Here is a 14,754-nt window from a genome sequence, read left to right on the forward strand (position 1 = left end):
ACTTTTTGAGGCTGGTTTCATCCCTAATGTTGCATGTGTCAGTAGACCATTTTTTTTGTTGTTGTTGTTGAGTAATTTTGAGTGGATATACCATGGTGTGTCCATTTATCCCCTGAAGAACATTTGGGTTATTCCAGTTTTTAGTGATTATAAATAATACTATAGACACGCATGAATAGGGTTTTGTGTGAACATGTGTTTTTATTTGTCTACACTAAATATAAGTGGGATTGCTGGGTCACATGGGAAGTATGTTTAACTTTTTAAGAAACCGCCAATAACCCAGAGGGATGTTATGGGGAGGGAGGTGGGAGGGGGGTTCAGGATTGGGAACACGTGTACACCGTGGCAGATTCATGTTGATGTACAGCAAAACCAATACAATATTGTAAAGTAAAAAAAAAAAAAAAAGAGAGAGAGAGATACACACAGACACACACAGAAATTAAAGCTTGTGGATAAAAAAATAAAGAAACCGCCAAATTGTTTTCCAGAGTGGTTTTACCACTTTGCATTCCCATTAGGAGTGTACCAGAGTTCTAGTTGTTCCACACCCTCATCAGTACTTGATATTGTCACACATCTATGATTTTGAAAAGTCCCAGATTACAAACTGATGAATATCTCAAATGGTACAACATCCCAGATGAATATTAGAGATCAGTGTTGCTATCTGTGTTTTACCTGTTGCATATTACTTATAAGGCAGGGCATGACAAGTCTGACTCTATTGCTGGACCACAAATTAAGTGGAGATATTCAAGCACTACCTGGCAAGAATGTTTCGGGTTTGAGATGCACTATGCAGATGCTGGGGACATGAGAAGTGAGGCAACATGCTTGTTCACATATGCAGGTTATCAGAAAATACATAGGAGATGTAGGAACCATGTTTGTAGGATGGATTTGATTTATAGTTGGACTGGAAATTTGATTTATAATTGCCATGATTTTGAGTAAGCTCCGGGAGTTGGTGATGGACAGGGATGCCTGGCGTGCTGCAGGCCATGGGGTCGCAGAGAGTCAGACATGACTGAGTGACTGAACTGAACTGGACTGGAAAAGCTCTAACATTATCTCCATGACGCATGAATGTCTGGCATTGAGTCTGATTGACAAAGGGCAGAGGGATACATAAGATGCTGTTTGAAGTTGAAATTTTCCCTGAAGATCCCCCGAGTCAATTCGTTTACTCATATAAATGATTAGAGAGCCCACTTTGACTATGTGACCAGTGAACAAAGGAGCATAAAAGTCCTTTGGGGGAACTTCTGCTCTGAGCTCTCCCAAGATTCACATAAATCTTAGTGGTTCTAATCTGGACGTAGAGTGCAGTCTCTATGTGAATACGGACACTGTGGAACTTGCACCTGAATGATTCTCAGACTCCCTCCAACCAAATGCTTACCTACCTTTTCTCTTGGTAAGCTACATCTTTTGCTTTTAAATGAAAGCATTAAATAGTATATGGGCTTCCCTGGTGGCTCAGTGGTAAAGAATCTGCCTGCCATGGCAAGACTTGTGGGTTCGATTCCTGGGTCAGAAGATCCCCTGGAATAGGAAATGGCAATCCATTCCAGTATTCTTGCCTGGGAAATCCCATGGACAGAGGATCCTGGCAGGCTACAGTCCATGGGGTCACAAGAGTTGGCCACAATTTAGTGACTCAACAACATTAAATGTATATACTCTGTGGAGTTTTGTTAGTCCTTTTGAACTGATGAAATCTTTGTACAAGTTAATTCTCTTGTGTCCTAGGACCTTGTAGTTAGGTCCACAAAGAATGAATTTGCGAATTAATTCCTATCCTGTCATATATATTTAGGAATAAGTGGACTAGAATTCCAGAACCGTGTCCACTCCTCAGAGTTGCACAAACTTCACTGACAAAAGTTTGTCTTCATTTCATATATTAATCAATTCATAAAATAAGAACCCATAAAAGTCAATGAAAAAGAACATTTTCAACTTCTTCAAGAAATCTTCACACAGGAGACTGAAAGATAGCCCAATTCTGGTTCACACCAAAATAAAAACCATTGGGCCTAATTTTCCTGAGAAGTAGCTTAGATGTGAATAATTGTTCAAAAGCAAAACTTTAGACTTTCTTCAAGGCATTCCAAGTTACCACCTACAGGGGCATGGCTGTACTTAATGTACATTGGATTCTATATCTTGATTTCTGTCTGCACCTTAGTTCATGAAATGACTCTGCAGAGGATCTTTCAAAGATAGACTTAACTTCCTTCTGCATTGTCCACAGCTGGTATTTTGGGGCTATTTTAATTTTTTTTTTTTTTGCAAAATTGGGAAGTATACATTTGAATAAGTAATCAAGTTGATAACTCTAACTTACTACCACAGAAGGAGAAAAATAAAAAATATGTATATGAACTCCTCACTGAGTTGGTATTTAAGTATGTCGTTGTAAACAAAAAATACAGCCCAAACTTCAGCTGTATTTCAGGGCCAGTTTTTGCTCACATCAAGATCACCTAGTAGTCACCACACTTTTGCTCTTTGATTCTGGAATCCAAATATTCATACCTTTACTTTTACAGTACAGATACTAAGAGATTATTTTCCTCTTACTTTAATCCATCAAATTTTAAAATGTAAACATTTCTTCTTGAGGGTCAGAAATTTGAGAAGGCCTCAGCTGAGCAGTTCCTGCTTGAGGGCAGAGGGTCTCTTATGTGGTTGCAGTTGGATGCCAGCAGTGCCTAGTCATCCAAAGACTTGACTTGCCCCAGATTGCTCATTGATATTTGGCAGATAATGGATAATGACTTGGTGCTTAGTTGGGGCTATTGACAACTGACTCTCTAGCATCATGATCTTGGTATGGTTGGACTTCATGGAAACAGCTTTCCCCAGAGTTAAGAGTTGAAAGCCTCATCTGTTGCCTTGTCAATCTTTCTTTCTTTAGTATGAATTCTTTGCTACTGTATAGAAGTGAGTTATGACTAATCATTCTTACAATAATTTCATTTGAAGTATTCACATCCATTGTGAATTTCCTGGTGATGTAAAGATTTGAGCTGTGGCTCTAAGTTTTTCCATATTCATCATTTTCATATGACCAGTAAGATAACATTCCATCCAGTTAGAATTCTTTCATGTTGAGCAAGGACGACACTAGGACCTTCTCTTCCTACAGCATGACTTTGATTTCAAATAGACAATCTTATGGCTGAAGGTCATTTATAACCTGAAAGCCATTTATAACCTGTATCTAGTATTTAGGATTTGAGCTGTCACTAAAAATCTTTGAATATCCATTCTCTTTGAATTCCCAGTTTTCACAACATTCATAGTTTCCCTCTAGTATGAATTCTCACATTTGAACCATCACCATATTGATAATATATACAGCTGTCATCCTTCAGAGTGAATTATCTCCTAACATCAAGATTATGCAGTTTGTTAGTACCAGCATATACATACCCCAGGGCCCAGCAATTTCATTCCTAAGTATATGTGTGTAACTATATACACAAGAGAAATGAATATATGTACACTTAAATATAAATATGTTCGAAGAAGCATTATTTATTATGACCCTAAGCTGTAAACAATAAAAAAAGCCCATCAACAGTAGATTGGATAAACTGAAATGTATTATATAATGAAATTTTATACAGAATGAAAATAAATAAATTTCTCCAACATGCTAATGATGATTTTAAAGACATAGTGATGGATGAAACAAGTCATATATGAAAGAATACATGATGTATAATTTACTTTATATAAAGGTTTATAATATGCAAAAACTAATTTATAATGTTAGGAGTTAGAACTGTGATTAACTCTGAGGAGATAACTTTTATTCCATATTTGCAGTAGAAATACAGTCACACCTCCTTTCTTTTAAAGCAGTTCTGTTCACAGTGTGGTCCATGGACCACAGTCAGGTAGCCTAGTGCTTAATACTGGGTCACAAAAAGTTATATGTTAAAATTTTAAATAAGCAATTTTAAATGTTTTTAGCAACTTGACTGAAGAATTTATGTCTGGTGAAGTTAATCAAATTTTAAGCTTGTATTTTCAGTGACTTTTATCATTTAATTTATCTCATAAATTCTTTTTATGTGTTTTGTGAGCTAGCAAATAGTAGGTAAATATGCTACAGTACTTTAAACTGTTTAATATTATCACACTTACAAGCAACCTCATGTACAGGGTTTACTATGACTTTAAAAATTTTCACCAGAAAAGTCACGTTCTAGTGAATTCTCACAGTTTCTATCTTGTGAGTTTTCTGATGGACAATGAGGTTTGACTTACAACTGAAGAACTTCCCACATTCTTTACATTCATATGGTTTCTCTCCCGTGTGAGTTTTCTGGTGGCGAATGAGGTTAGATTTCCTACTAAAGGCTTTCCCACACTGAGGACATCCATTGGATTTCTCTCCTGTATGTATTCTCTGATGAACAGTGAGGATTGCCTTCTGGCGGAAGGACTTCCCACATTCATTACAAATATACGGTTTCTCCCCTGTGTGAATTCTTTGATGGAGAGTGAGAGTTGTCTTTTGGCAGAAGGACTTCCCACATTCATTGCAAATATAGGGTTTCTCTCCTGTGTGAGTCCTCTGATGTACAGTGAGGGTTGTCTTCTGGATAAATGCCTTCCCACATTCATTACATTGATATGGTTTCTCCCCTGTGTGTGTTCTCTGATGATCAATGAGGTATGACTTCTTTCTAAAAGCACTTCCACACTGAGTACATTCATAGGCCTTCTCCCCTGTATGTGTTTTGTGATGTCTAGTAAGGGTTGCCTTTTGGCGGAAGGACTTCCCACAATCCATACAAACGTAGGGTTTCCCCTCTAAGTGTGTTTTCTCATGAAGAGTAAGGGCTGTCTTTTGACGGAAGGCTTTTCCACATTGACTGCAAACATAAGGTTTCTCACCTGTGTGAATTCGTTGATGTTCAATGAGGTACGACTTCCTTCTAAAGTTATTCCCACAGTAAGGACAATGAAAGGGTTTCTCTTCTGTTTGAGATCTCTGATGCATGATAAAAATGGACTTCCTACAGAGGAATTTCCCATATTTGCTGTATGAGTGGGGCTTCTTCTCCATAATATTTTGTTGGTGGACATTGAGATTTGACTTTTCAATGAAGGCTGTGCCATCTTTATTGTATTCACAGGGTTTTTCTCCTCTGTGAGCTCTGGTATGCGTAAATAACATTCCTTTCATAAGGAAGGGTTTTTCACATTCATTATGTTCAAATGATTGCTGTGGAGTTTGAACCTTCCGATGTTGAATAAGCTCTTGTTTACCACTCAGACTCCTTTCTGTTTGTTTACAGAGATTCACTGCTGCATGAATTTTCTCATGTTTAGTGTTAAGGAGTGATTTCTCCCATCCATTACTCTCACCAAACTTCTCTCTTACAGGACTTATATTTCTAATGACTAATTCTGAAATATTTTTTAAAAATTTTCCATCAGGTTTATATTCACGTAGTGTTGTTTTTGAAATAATATGGTTCTTGTCGATAGTAAATGTTTTTCCCCAAATGTTACTTCTCTCTTTTATTAGTCTTTTGTGGTTGATGGATATAATTGACCTAGAATGCCTGTCTTGGTATTCTTTGAATTTCACTAAAACATCTTCAGCTTTCCAATCTTCTTCTAGAAAAAATACAATTAACAATAGTAAGCCTCCATGTAAACATTATGGATAAGATAAATAATACAAACAATCCATGGTGCGCCTGTCTATCACACTACTTTAGTCTACAGAAAGGCCAAAATAAATTACCTCTGGGAGGGCAAATGTATGTAACAAACACAAACCCTGCTACACTGTTAAAATGAGGAAAAACTACCATAAGCAAACAACACATATCTTGGGGATGTTGTAAATATAAGCTACACTGAGCAGGTATGATAAACAAAAGGGCAAGTAAGCAGAAGACAAAGGATAGTGAAAGCAGGACTGTTCTTGGAACAGGAAGATTCAGAGATAATGGAGTTAGCCTATCAAGGGTACTAACAGTAAGTAGTGAAAATGTTCAGGTGATGATGAAAAACTATATATTTATTCCCTAATGACTAAATACGTGTTATAAAATACTTGCATTTGTTTCTTCCTCACTTGTATTGAGCCCATCCATGGCAAATGAACTTTTTCAGTCACTCATTTCCTAGGGCTAACAGACACACTAGTCTATAGTCTTGACCCTAACTCTCCACATAACTGTAATTGTTATCCTTGAAAGGGGTATTGGAGAAACATAATTCCCTTAGGAATTATAAAATAAACCAGAGGAAAAGGATATTTGCAACATGAATATAATCGCTGTTGTATTCTGATTGCTGCTACCATCAATTTATTCTTCCAGAGATGATCAATAACTAAATTCTCTTGACCATCAATTATAACTTTTCCTTTTTTCAATTTGCTAAATTATTTTTTCAGCTTTAGGGAAGGATGAGTTCAAGTTTTCCTCCCAATGCAGTGCATATGTGCTAAGTTGCTCCAATTGTGTTCAGCTCTTTGTGACCCTATGGAGCACAGCCTGCCAGGCTTCTCTGTCCATGGAATTCTCCAGGCAAGGATACTGGAATGGGGTGCTGTGCCCTTCTCCTGGGGATCTTCCTGACCCAGAGACTGAACCCACGTCTCTTACGTCTTCTGTATTGGCAGGCAGGTTCTTTACCACGAGCACCCTCTGGGACTCTGCTATTCCCTACTGGAGCTGTGAAAGACTGAATTCTTGAATATATGTGTATGGCACTGTTGGACCTATTATTTTTCTTAAAACTTCTTGGCTATATCTTACTATTTTACCTTACTACCACCCATATCTGATGCGGCAATTTTAAATATAGATTCATCTTACTTATGACATGCATCTTATTTACAATAGCCTTTTTATCTCATCAAACTAGTCATGAAAATGTAAACAAGTGATACCGTATCCATCTTTAAAATTGCTCCACCAGATATGGGTGGTAGGATCATGTATTTATAAAACAGAATATTACAATGAAATGTATATAATGGAATACTATTCAGCAATAAAAAGGAAAAAACCAACGGAAACATAATGACAAAAGAGATGAATATCAAACATTTTTTAGATATAAAGCTTCATGCAAAAGAGTACATATTTCATTTATGTGTAGTTCTAGGACACACAAAACTAATCTGTATTAGTAATCGGAATTATACTGCCTTCCTGACAGCTTCAACCTCCTCCAGGGACATTCTACTATCTAATTTATCCCAAAAGCCTTCACATATTCTCTCTACTCTTCAATGTCTAATTTCTCTGAAATTAGTATATAATTTTATAGTCTGAACCATCCATTTCAAATAATCTTTCAACAAGATTTGTTGCTATTTTAATATTATATGTAAAATGCTCAATTTGATAATAATGCCTTCCCAACTAAAACTTATGTTCTTTGAAGTCAATATTTTATTAACGATCTTCTTTGAAATCTTCTGAGTATACATTAACACACTTAAGAGTGGTGAAGGGATATGACCATCTTGGCATGTATATATAAAAAGAACTTACCATTTAAATGATTTCTGAATGGATGAAAAAGATAATTTCCTTGCATACTATCATAGGCCATCAATCAGGTAACTACTGAATGTCTAGCCTCTCTTACAAGCTACAGTAAGGAAAAGTAAAAGAGAGGACCTTATTTTGAGGGAATTGTTAATCAGATGGAAAAGAGGCCTCAGATAAAACAATGTTGAATCAGGTACCAAATTACTAGATCATATCAGGGGATGGTTCTGTTTGTGTGTTACAGACACTAAGTATAACGTGAATGTAGAAAAACAGGAGCTGACATGCTCTGGAGTCAGCAAGAACATTTCACGTGGAAGTAAAATTTGATCTTTTAACTCAAGGATATGTAGTATTGTGTGGGAAAGAATATAATTCTTATTCAAAGAGAAGTCTTGACATTTGCCTTCGTCTTCTGGGAGGTAATCTCTAAATCCTTGGAATGTCATGTCTTAGAGGAGTATTTATTTGCCTGGGAACCTTTGGCTAGCTAGAAGGTAAAAATGTGATTTAGGTTGGGGGATTTCTTTGAGTCACACCAACAATGTGATTTAAGTAGGGGTTTGGGTCACAGAATATTAGTTCAATCTCTTACAGGGATGGAAACTTAGATCAGCCACATGGGCAGTCAGGCATCCTATGTGACGGAGGCCCTGATATAACCAACTCTGGACTCTAGGCTTGTGTGAAGCTTCCCTGGCTGGCAATATTCTGTAAGAACTGTCACAGGGAAGTAACGCTGTCCCTGATTCCACAGAGAGCAGACAACTAGAAGCTCTGTGTTTGGTACTTTCCTGGACTCTGCTCTATGCGCTTCTCCCCTTGGCTAATTTTAATTTGCATTTTTCTCTTACAAACCATAACTGTGAGTACTACAGCTTTCAGTAAGTTTTGTAAGTCCTTATACCAAACTATTGACTCAAATCTTGGGATTCCTAAATTTACAGTTGGTATCAGAAATAAGGATGCCTTTGTGTGTACTGTTTTACTCTCTTATTTTGTAGTTGGTTGACTTTCCAAGTATTGCTATAAGTATACAGCAGCTGTCACATAATGAAAGGTCCAGGTGTACATTTGGGAGACAAGAACAGAGATGAGCAGGAGTTCTCAGTCAAAAAAGGAAATACATGTGGAATGAACAGATGGGATATTATTGTCACCCCTTTAAAAAAAAGGGATTTAAATTTCATATAATAAGGGGATATCTTTTTTTGCATATTGACTGAAAGAAAACTGAAAGAACTAGAAAAAAAAATCACAGCAAATCCAAATAGTAACTACAGCAGTCCACACCTGAAATAACATGGTTTTTACTTTGGAAGATGTCAGTGGCAAATGAGAATATGATAGGATGTAAAGATATTTTCATGGAGTGAAATAAACACAAATTGTTGAAAGCTAATTTTTAAAATATAGCAGAGATGATGAAATCAACCTGATACAAGAAGCTAACTACAGTAATAAAAGGATATAGAAACAAAGATAAGATGAAGTTAATGACTATATATTATTTCTAAAATATCAATAACTGAAAGGATGAGACATGTGATCACTGTATTGCTGTAGGCAGATTAAAATATACCAGTACAGTCCAAGTGGGAGAAATGTGCTGAAAATGGCTATTTGAAAGCCATCCACATAAAACAAGGATATCACAACTTGAGAATGGATCACGTTATTATAGCTTATGTGGCTGTTATAAAGATAAGAACTGAGGATGAAAAAAGATCCTTTAAGGATACGGATGAGAGCCTACTGAAATAAAATCCATTTATTCAACAAATATTTATTTTTTCAGAGGGAAGAAAAGTGAGCAAGATGAAAAAGGCACTCAGGGACACAGGATACATTTTTCACCCCAGTCAAGGTGGGTACATATCAGGCATCTGAGCACTATGTTATGAAACATGGAGATTTACTGGGAAGAAATGTATTGAAATGAAGTGATACTGAAATTATCACTTTAGTCCGAGGCATATGGATTTTGAAATCTGATAGTAGGTCTCACAGTAAGAATGGGATGTGAGACTAAGTGCAGGAAACAAGTAGAAGGGGAAAGGAAGGAAAGAAAAGGAAGACTAAGAGGAAGATAAATATTAGCAATGATTACCCTTTTATATTTTAGATTTATGAATGCCTATAAATAGAAGACTATAATAAAAGAAGAAAGATAAAGAGCTGAAATGTTAAAGAAAGAGACAAAAAACAAGAAAGGCCTACACCAACAGTTTCCAAGAGATTCTTATGGGAGGTCTACAAAGTCAAAACTATTTTTGTTAATAATAACATTTCACTGAGACTTCCCTGGTGGTCCAGTGGTTAAGACTCTGTGCTTCTAATGCAGGGGAAATGAGTGCAATTTCCCTGGTTGGGGAATTAAGATCCAGCATGCTGCACAGTGTGGCAAAAAAGTAATAATATAAGAACACTTCATGATTAACAAAAATAATAGTATTTTAAACTATGTTCTTATTTACACTAATGACAAAAGCAATAGTGGGTGTCTCATGGAATTTTAATTTATAGAGGTGATGGAGTGATGACACAGAGATGCTAATGTTGTTAAAAGAAAATTTCCTATTACCATTCCTGAGAGGAGGACCTATGCCATGCCATGCAGGACCACATGGGGAAGCACCAGGTTTGGTCAGGAAGCAGAAAGAAGCAAGGGGAAAGTCTACACCAGAGCCTTTACTGGGGCTTACTTCCATGGAAAGGCAAGGCAGGGCAAACAGCTTAGGGTCAGTTAGTTTGAATAGTGTTAGCATGTCATGGGATATAGAGGTGATCTCCAGTTGTCTGATACCTGGTCCTGGTGACTCAGGGCAGGGAAAATATTGGCTTTGTGTCTGGGAGTTAGATAAAGGAAGTAGTTGAGGATATGGAATTGCAACTGGTTGATTTGTATATGAAAAGTTGGCTCACCAACAAGTTGTTTGTTTACTATCTCTAGGAATTGGCTAGCTCTGGGAGGAAAATCTCTCCTTAGCTAGTAGGCTCCCTAAAGATGTCAAAACATCATAAAATATAGAAAATTTTAAAATGATTGATACAGTGGGTAAAATGCTGGCACATTAACGTATATCAAAGCACTGGCACCAATCTACAATAGGAAACACTGCATTTCTAACTACCACACACAAGGAAAAAAAAAGCTTCACTAGTTTTATTAATTTATCAGATCTCCACCCTTGAGAACATATATTTTCAATGTTCTATGTGAGTTAAGGGTACCAACCCTCTGCCTGGTCAAAAATCTGCCTATAACTTATAGTTGGTCCTCAGTTCCTCCAAACCCACAGTTCCACATCTGTGGATTCACCAACTGTGGACCCTGTAGTTGTATAGTATTTGCTGTTGAGAAAAGTTGCATATAAGTGGATCTGCACAGTTCAAATGTGTATTGTTCAAGGGCCAATCATATTTTGTGAGGAAAAGTGCTGGTATAATTGAGTTGAGAACTGAATATCTACAATTTGTGGAACAGCAGTTTTACTTGAAAAAACACTGACTATTATTCAGTTGTGGGTATCTGGTAGACATTTTCTTGAACAATTCAAAGAAAACATCTGCCAATACTTGTTACCTATAATAAAGTTTAAGCTTTTAAGTATAAGTCATTATGTAGGAAAGCTTGTACTTCCTACGGTATGCTTGTCAATTTCCCAGTACTTAAGAGACTTTTATAATGAAATTGCTGGTAATACTAACACATGTGGGTTTGGGGTTTTTTAAAAATATGGTATATGGAAACATGTAAAAATTTGGCAGACCTGTATATACTACTGAACCGTTACTTTTCAAATGACCAATATATAGTATTTCAAAACAATGCATGGGGAAAATATTTAAATAGACCACTGGATTTCATGTAATTGCTATTGCTATTGCTAAGTCACTTCAGTCGTGTCTGACTCTGTGTGACCCCACAGACGGCAGTCTACACCAAAGTTCATTGTTATAATTTCAGATTTTATATTGCAACTAACTGTTTAGAAATAACCAGTTGTTAAATGGTACTGTTTAGGAACTACCAATTAAGCTTGGGTGTAGTATTAATTTAATATATCCATGACAATCTAAAAAGCTTTTGAAAATTTCTCTGTCAAATGACATAAATGCATGAAGGAAGATTTTCTCCACATATTTCAATTAAAATAACACACTGCAACAGACTAAATGTAGAATCAGATGTGAAAATCAGCTATCTTCTGCTCAGTAAGATATTAAATAAACTTCAATCATCTAACAATGCCCCTTTGCTCATTTTTTTCTTTTGGAAAAGTTTTTTTTTTTTTAATAAAAAATATGATTTTTATGTCAATATTAGTTTATTATTTTTATATTGTTCTTTTAAAATGAAATAAATGAATATTTTAAAATTTTGTTTTAATTTTGAATTGGGTATACAAACATGCACAAAGTTTTTAATTCTTAAGAGTATAAATAAGTTCTAAGACTAAAAAGTTTGAGAACTGCTGATTTAAACATTCAGATTCTGGTAACAGCAAAGAAGTCTGTATCAAAAGGACCTTCCAACTGATAACAGTGATAACTATGGACCAATTGTAAAAGAGTAACTTCCTTGAAGGCACTAAAGAATGACCAAAAGCAGGCAGAAACTGGAATGGATACAAACTTTGAAAGAAAGAAATCCTATTGCATTAAGATCTACATTTATCCAGGTCTTCCACTGTGTATTCTGGCAGTTCATGCAGCACACAGGGGACAGATCTCAAGTAGAAATAGAAAGTAGGAGTCATGTGCAGAAAAATCGGACATCAGAGTTCAGGAGTACCAGAGTGGCTGTAAACTGAGGACAGAATCCAAGAATGAAGAAAGTATAGAAGGAAAGCCCCAACGTTAGCATAAACCCCTCCACAAAACCTTGGTTAACTTCATTTCCACAGGGTCTGCAAGGAGCATAAAGGGAAAAGATAGCTGGAACACTCTAAGAATTAAGCAAAGATTTCAGCAGTTAACTCTACAAAAATAGTTTTTATAATAATTCCAGTCCTGTGCCAGGTTAGAAGAATCTGATAAAAACCTTCAGTTTTTCTATTGAAATCCCATAATGGCCATGTATTAGGAATAAAGGCTGCATCCGAGGACTTAGAGCAATAACATAAAACTAAAGGCAAAACTGAAATGGAAATAAACATAACCTAAACACTTAAAGGCTTCCCTGGTGGCTCAGCTGATAAAGAACCGGCCTATAATGGGGAAGGAAATGGCAACCCACTCCAGTACTCTTGCCTAGAAAATTCCATGGATGGAGGAGCCTGGTGGGCTACAGTCCATGGGGTCGCAACGAGTCGGACAGGACTGAGTGACTTCACTTTCACTTTATAATGGGGAAGACCTGGGTTTGATCCCTGGGCTGGGAAGATTCCCTGGAGAAAGCAATGGCTACCCACTCCAGTATTCTAGCCTGGAGAATTCCATAGACTGTATAGTCCATGGGGGCACAAAGAGTCCAACATGACTGAGTAACTTTCACTTTTCAAACAACTTAAAAGCAACCTAACAAAATAATTCATGTGAGCCTCCAGTAACTTAACTAGAGATACCAAGGGAACATTTCATGCAAAGATGAAGGCACAGTCAAGGACAGAAATGGTATGGACCTAAAAAAAGCAGAGGATATTAAGAAGAGGTGGCAAGAATACACAGAAGAACTATACAAAAAAGATCTTCATGACCCAGATAACCACAATGGTGTGATCACTCACCTAGAGCCAGACTACCTGGAATGCAAAATCAAGTGGGTCTCAGGAAGCATCACTATGAACAAAGTTAGTGGAGGTGATGGAATTCCAGCTAAGCTATTTCAAATCCTAAAAGATGAGGCTGTGAAGTGCTGCACTTAATATGCCAGCAAATTTGGAAATCTCAGCAGCGGCCACAGGACTGGAAAAGATCAGATTTCATTCCAATCCCAAAGAAAGGCAATGCCAAAGAATTTTCAAACTACCACACAACTGCACTTATCTCACACACTAGCAAAGTAATGCTCAAAATTCTCCAAGTGAGGCTTCAACAGTACATGAACCAAGAGCCTCCAGATGTTCAATCTGGATTTAGAAAAGGCAGAGGAACCAGAGGTAAAATTGTCAACATAAGTTGGTTCACAGAAAAAGCAAGTGAATTCCAGAAAAACATCTGCTTCCTTGACTATGCTAAAGCCTTTGACTGTGTGGATGGGAAAATTCTTAAAGAGACGGTAATGCCAGACCACCAACCTGCCTATTGAGAAATCTGTATGCAGGTCACGAAGCAACAGTTAGAAACAGACATGGAACAATGGACTGCTTCCAAATTGGGAAAGGAATACATCAAGACTGTATATTGTTACCTTGCTTATTTAACTTATATGCAGAATACATTATGTGAATGTAGGACTGGATGAAGCACAAGCTGGAATCAAGATTGCCGGGAGAAATATCAATAACCTCAGATATGCAGATGACACCACCCTTATGGCAGGAAGCAAAGAAGAACTAAAGAACCTCTTGATGAAAGTGAAAGAGGAGTGAAAAAGTTGGCTTAAAACTCAACATTCAGAAAACTATGATCATGGCATCTGGTCCCCTCTTCATGGCAAATAGATAGGCAAACAATGGAAACAGTGACAGACTTTATTTTCTTGGGCTCCAAAATCACTGCTTACGTTGACTGCAGCCATGAAATTAAAATATGCTTGCTCCTTAGAAGAAAAGCTATGACCAATTTAAACAGCATATTAAAAAGCAGAGACATTACTTTGCTGATAAAGGCCTGTCTAATCAAAGCTATGGTTTTCCCAGGAGTCATGTATAGATGTGAGAGTTGGACCATAAAGAAAGCAGAGTGCCAAAGAATTGATGCTTTTGAACTGTGGTGTTGGAGAAGACTCTTGAGAGTCCCTTGGACACCAAGGAGATCAAAGCAGTCAATCGTAAAGGTCCTGAATATTCATTGGAAGGACTGATGCTGAAGTTCCAATACTTTGGCCACCTGATGTGAAGAACTGACACCTTAGAAAAGACCCTGATGCTGGGAAAGATTCAAGGCAGGAGGAGAAGGGGACGACAGAAGATGAGATGTTTGGATGGCATCACCAACTCAAGGGACATGAGTTTGAGCAAGCTCTGGCAGTTGGTGATGGACAGGGAAGCCTGGCGTGCTACGGTCCATGGGTTCGCAAAGAGTTGGACATGACTGA

General features: G+C 37.1%; 1 protein-coding gene across 11 annotated transcripts in view; it reads right to left on the minus strand.

The window, feature by feature from the left end:
• Window positions 1–176: 176 nt before the first annotated feature.
• ZNF382 (zinc finger protein 382) overlaps window positions 177–14,754 on the minus strand; it is a 33,924-nt gene continuing 19,346 nt past the window's right edge. For all 11 annotated transcript variants that reach the window (XM_019979075.2, XM_019979072.2, XM_019979074.2 and 8 more), the window contains exon 5: window positions 177–5,652. In XM_019979075.2, the coding sequence (XP_019834634.1) occupies window positions 4,229–5,652 (1,424 nt within the window). In that variant the 3' untranslated portion in view covers window positions 177–4,228. The remainder of the gene's footprint in view (window positions 5,653–14,754) is intronic.

This window comes from Bos indicus, chromosome 18, assembly GCF_029378745.1.
Source record: "Bos indicus isolate NIAB-ARS_2022 breed Sahiwal x Tharparkar chromosome 18, NIAB-ARS_B.indTharparkar_mat_pri_1.0, whole genome shotgun sequence".
NCBI lineage: Eukaryota > Metazoa > Chordata > Mammalia > Artiodactyla > Bovidae > Bos > Bos indicus.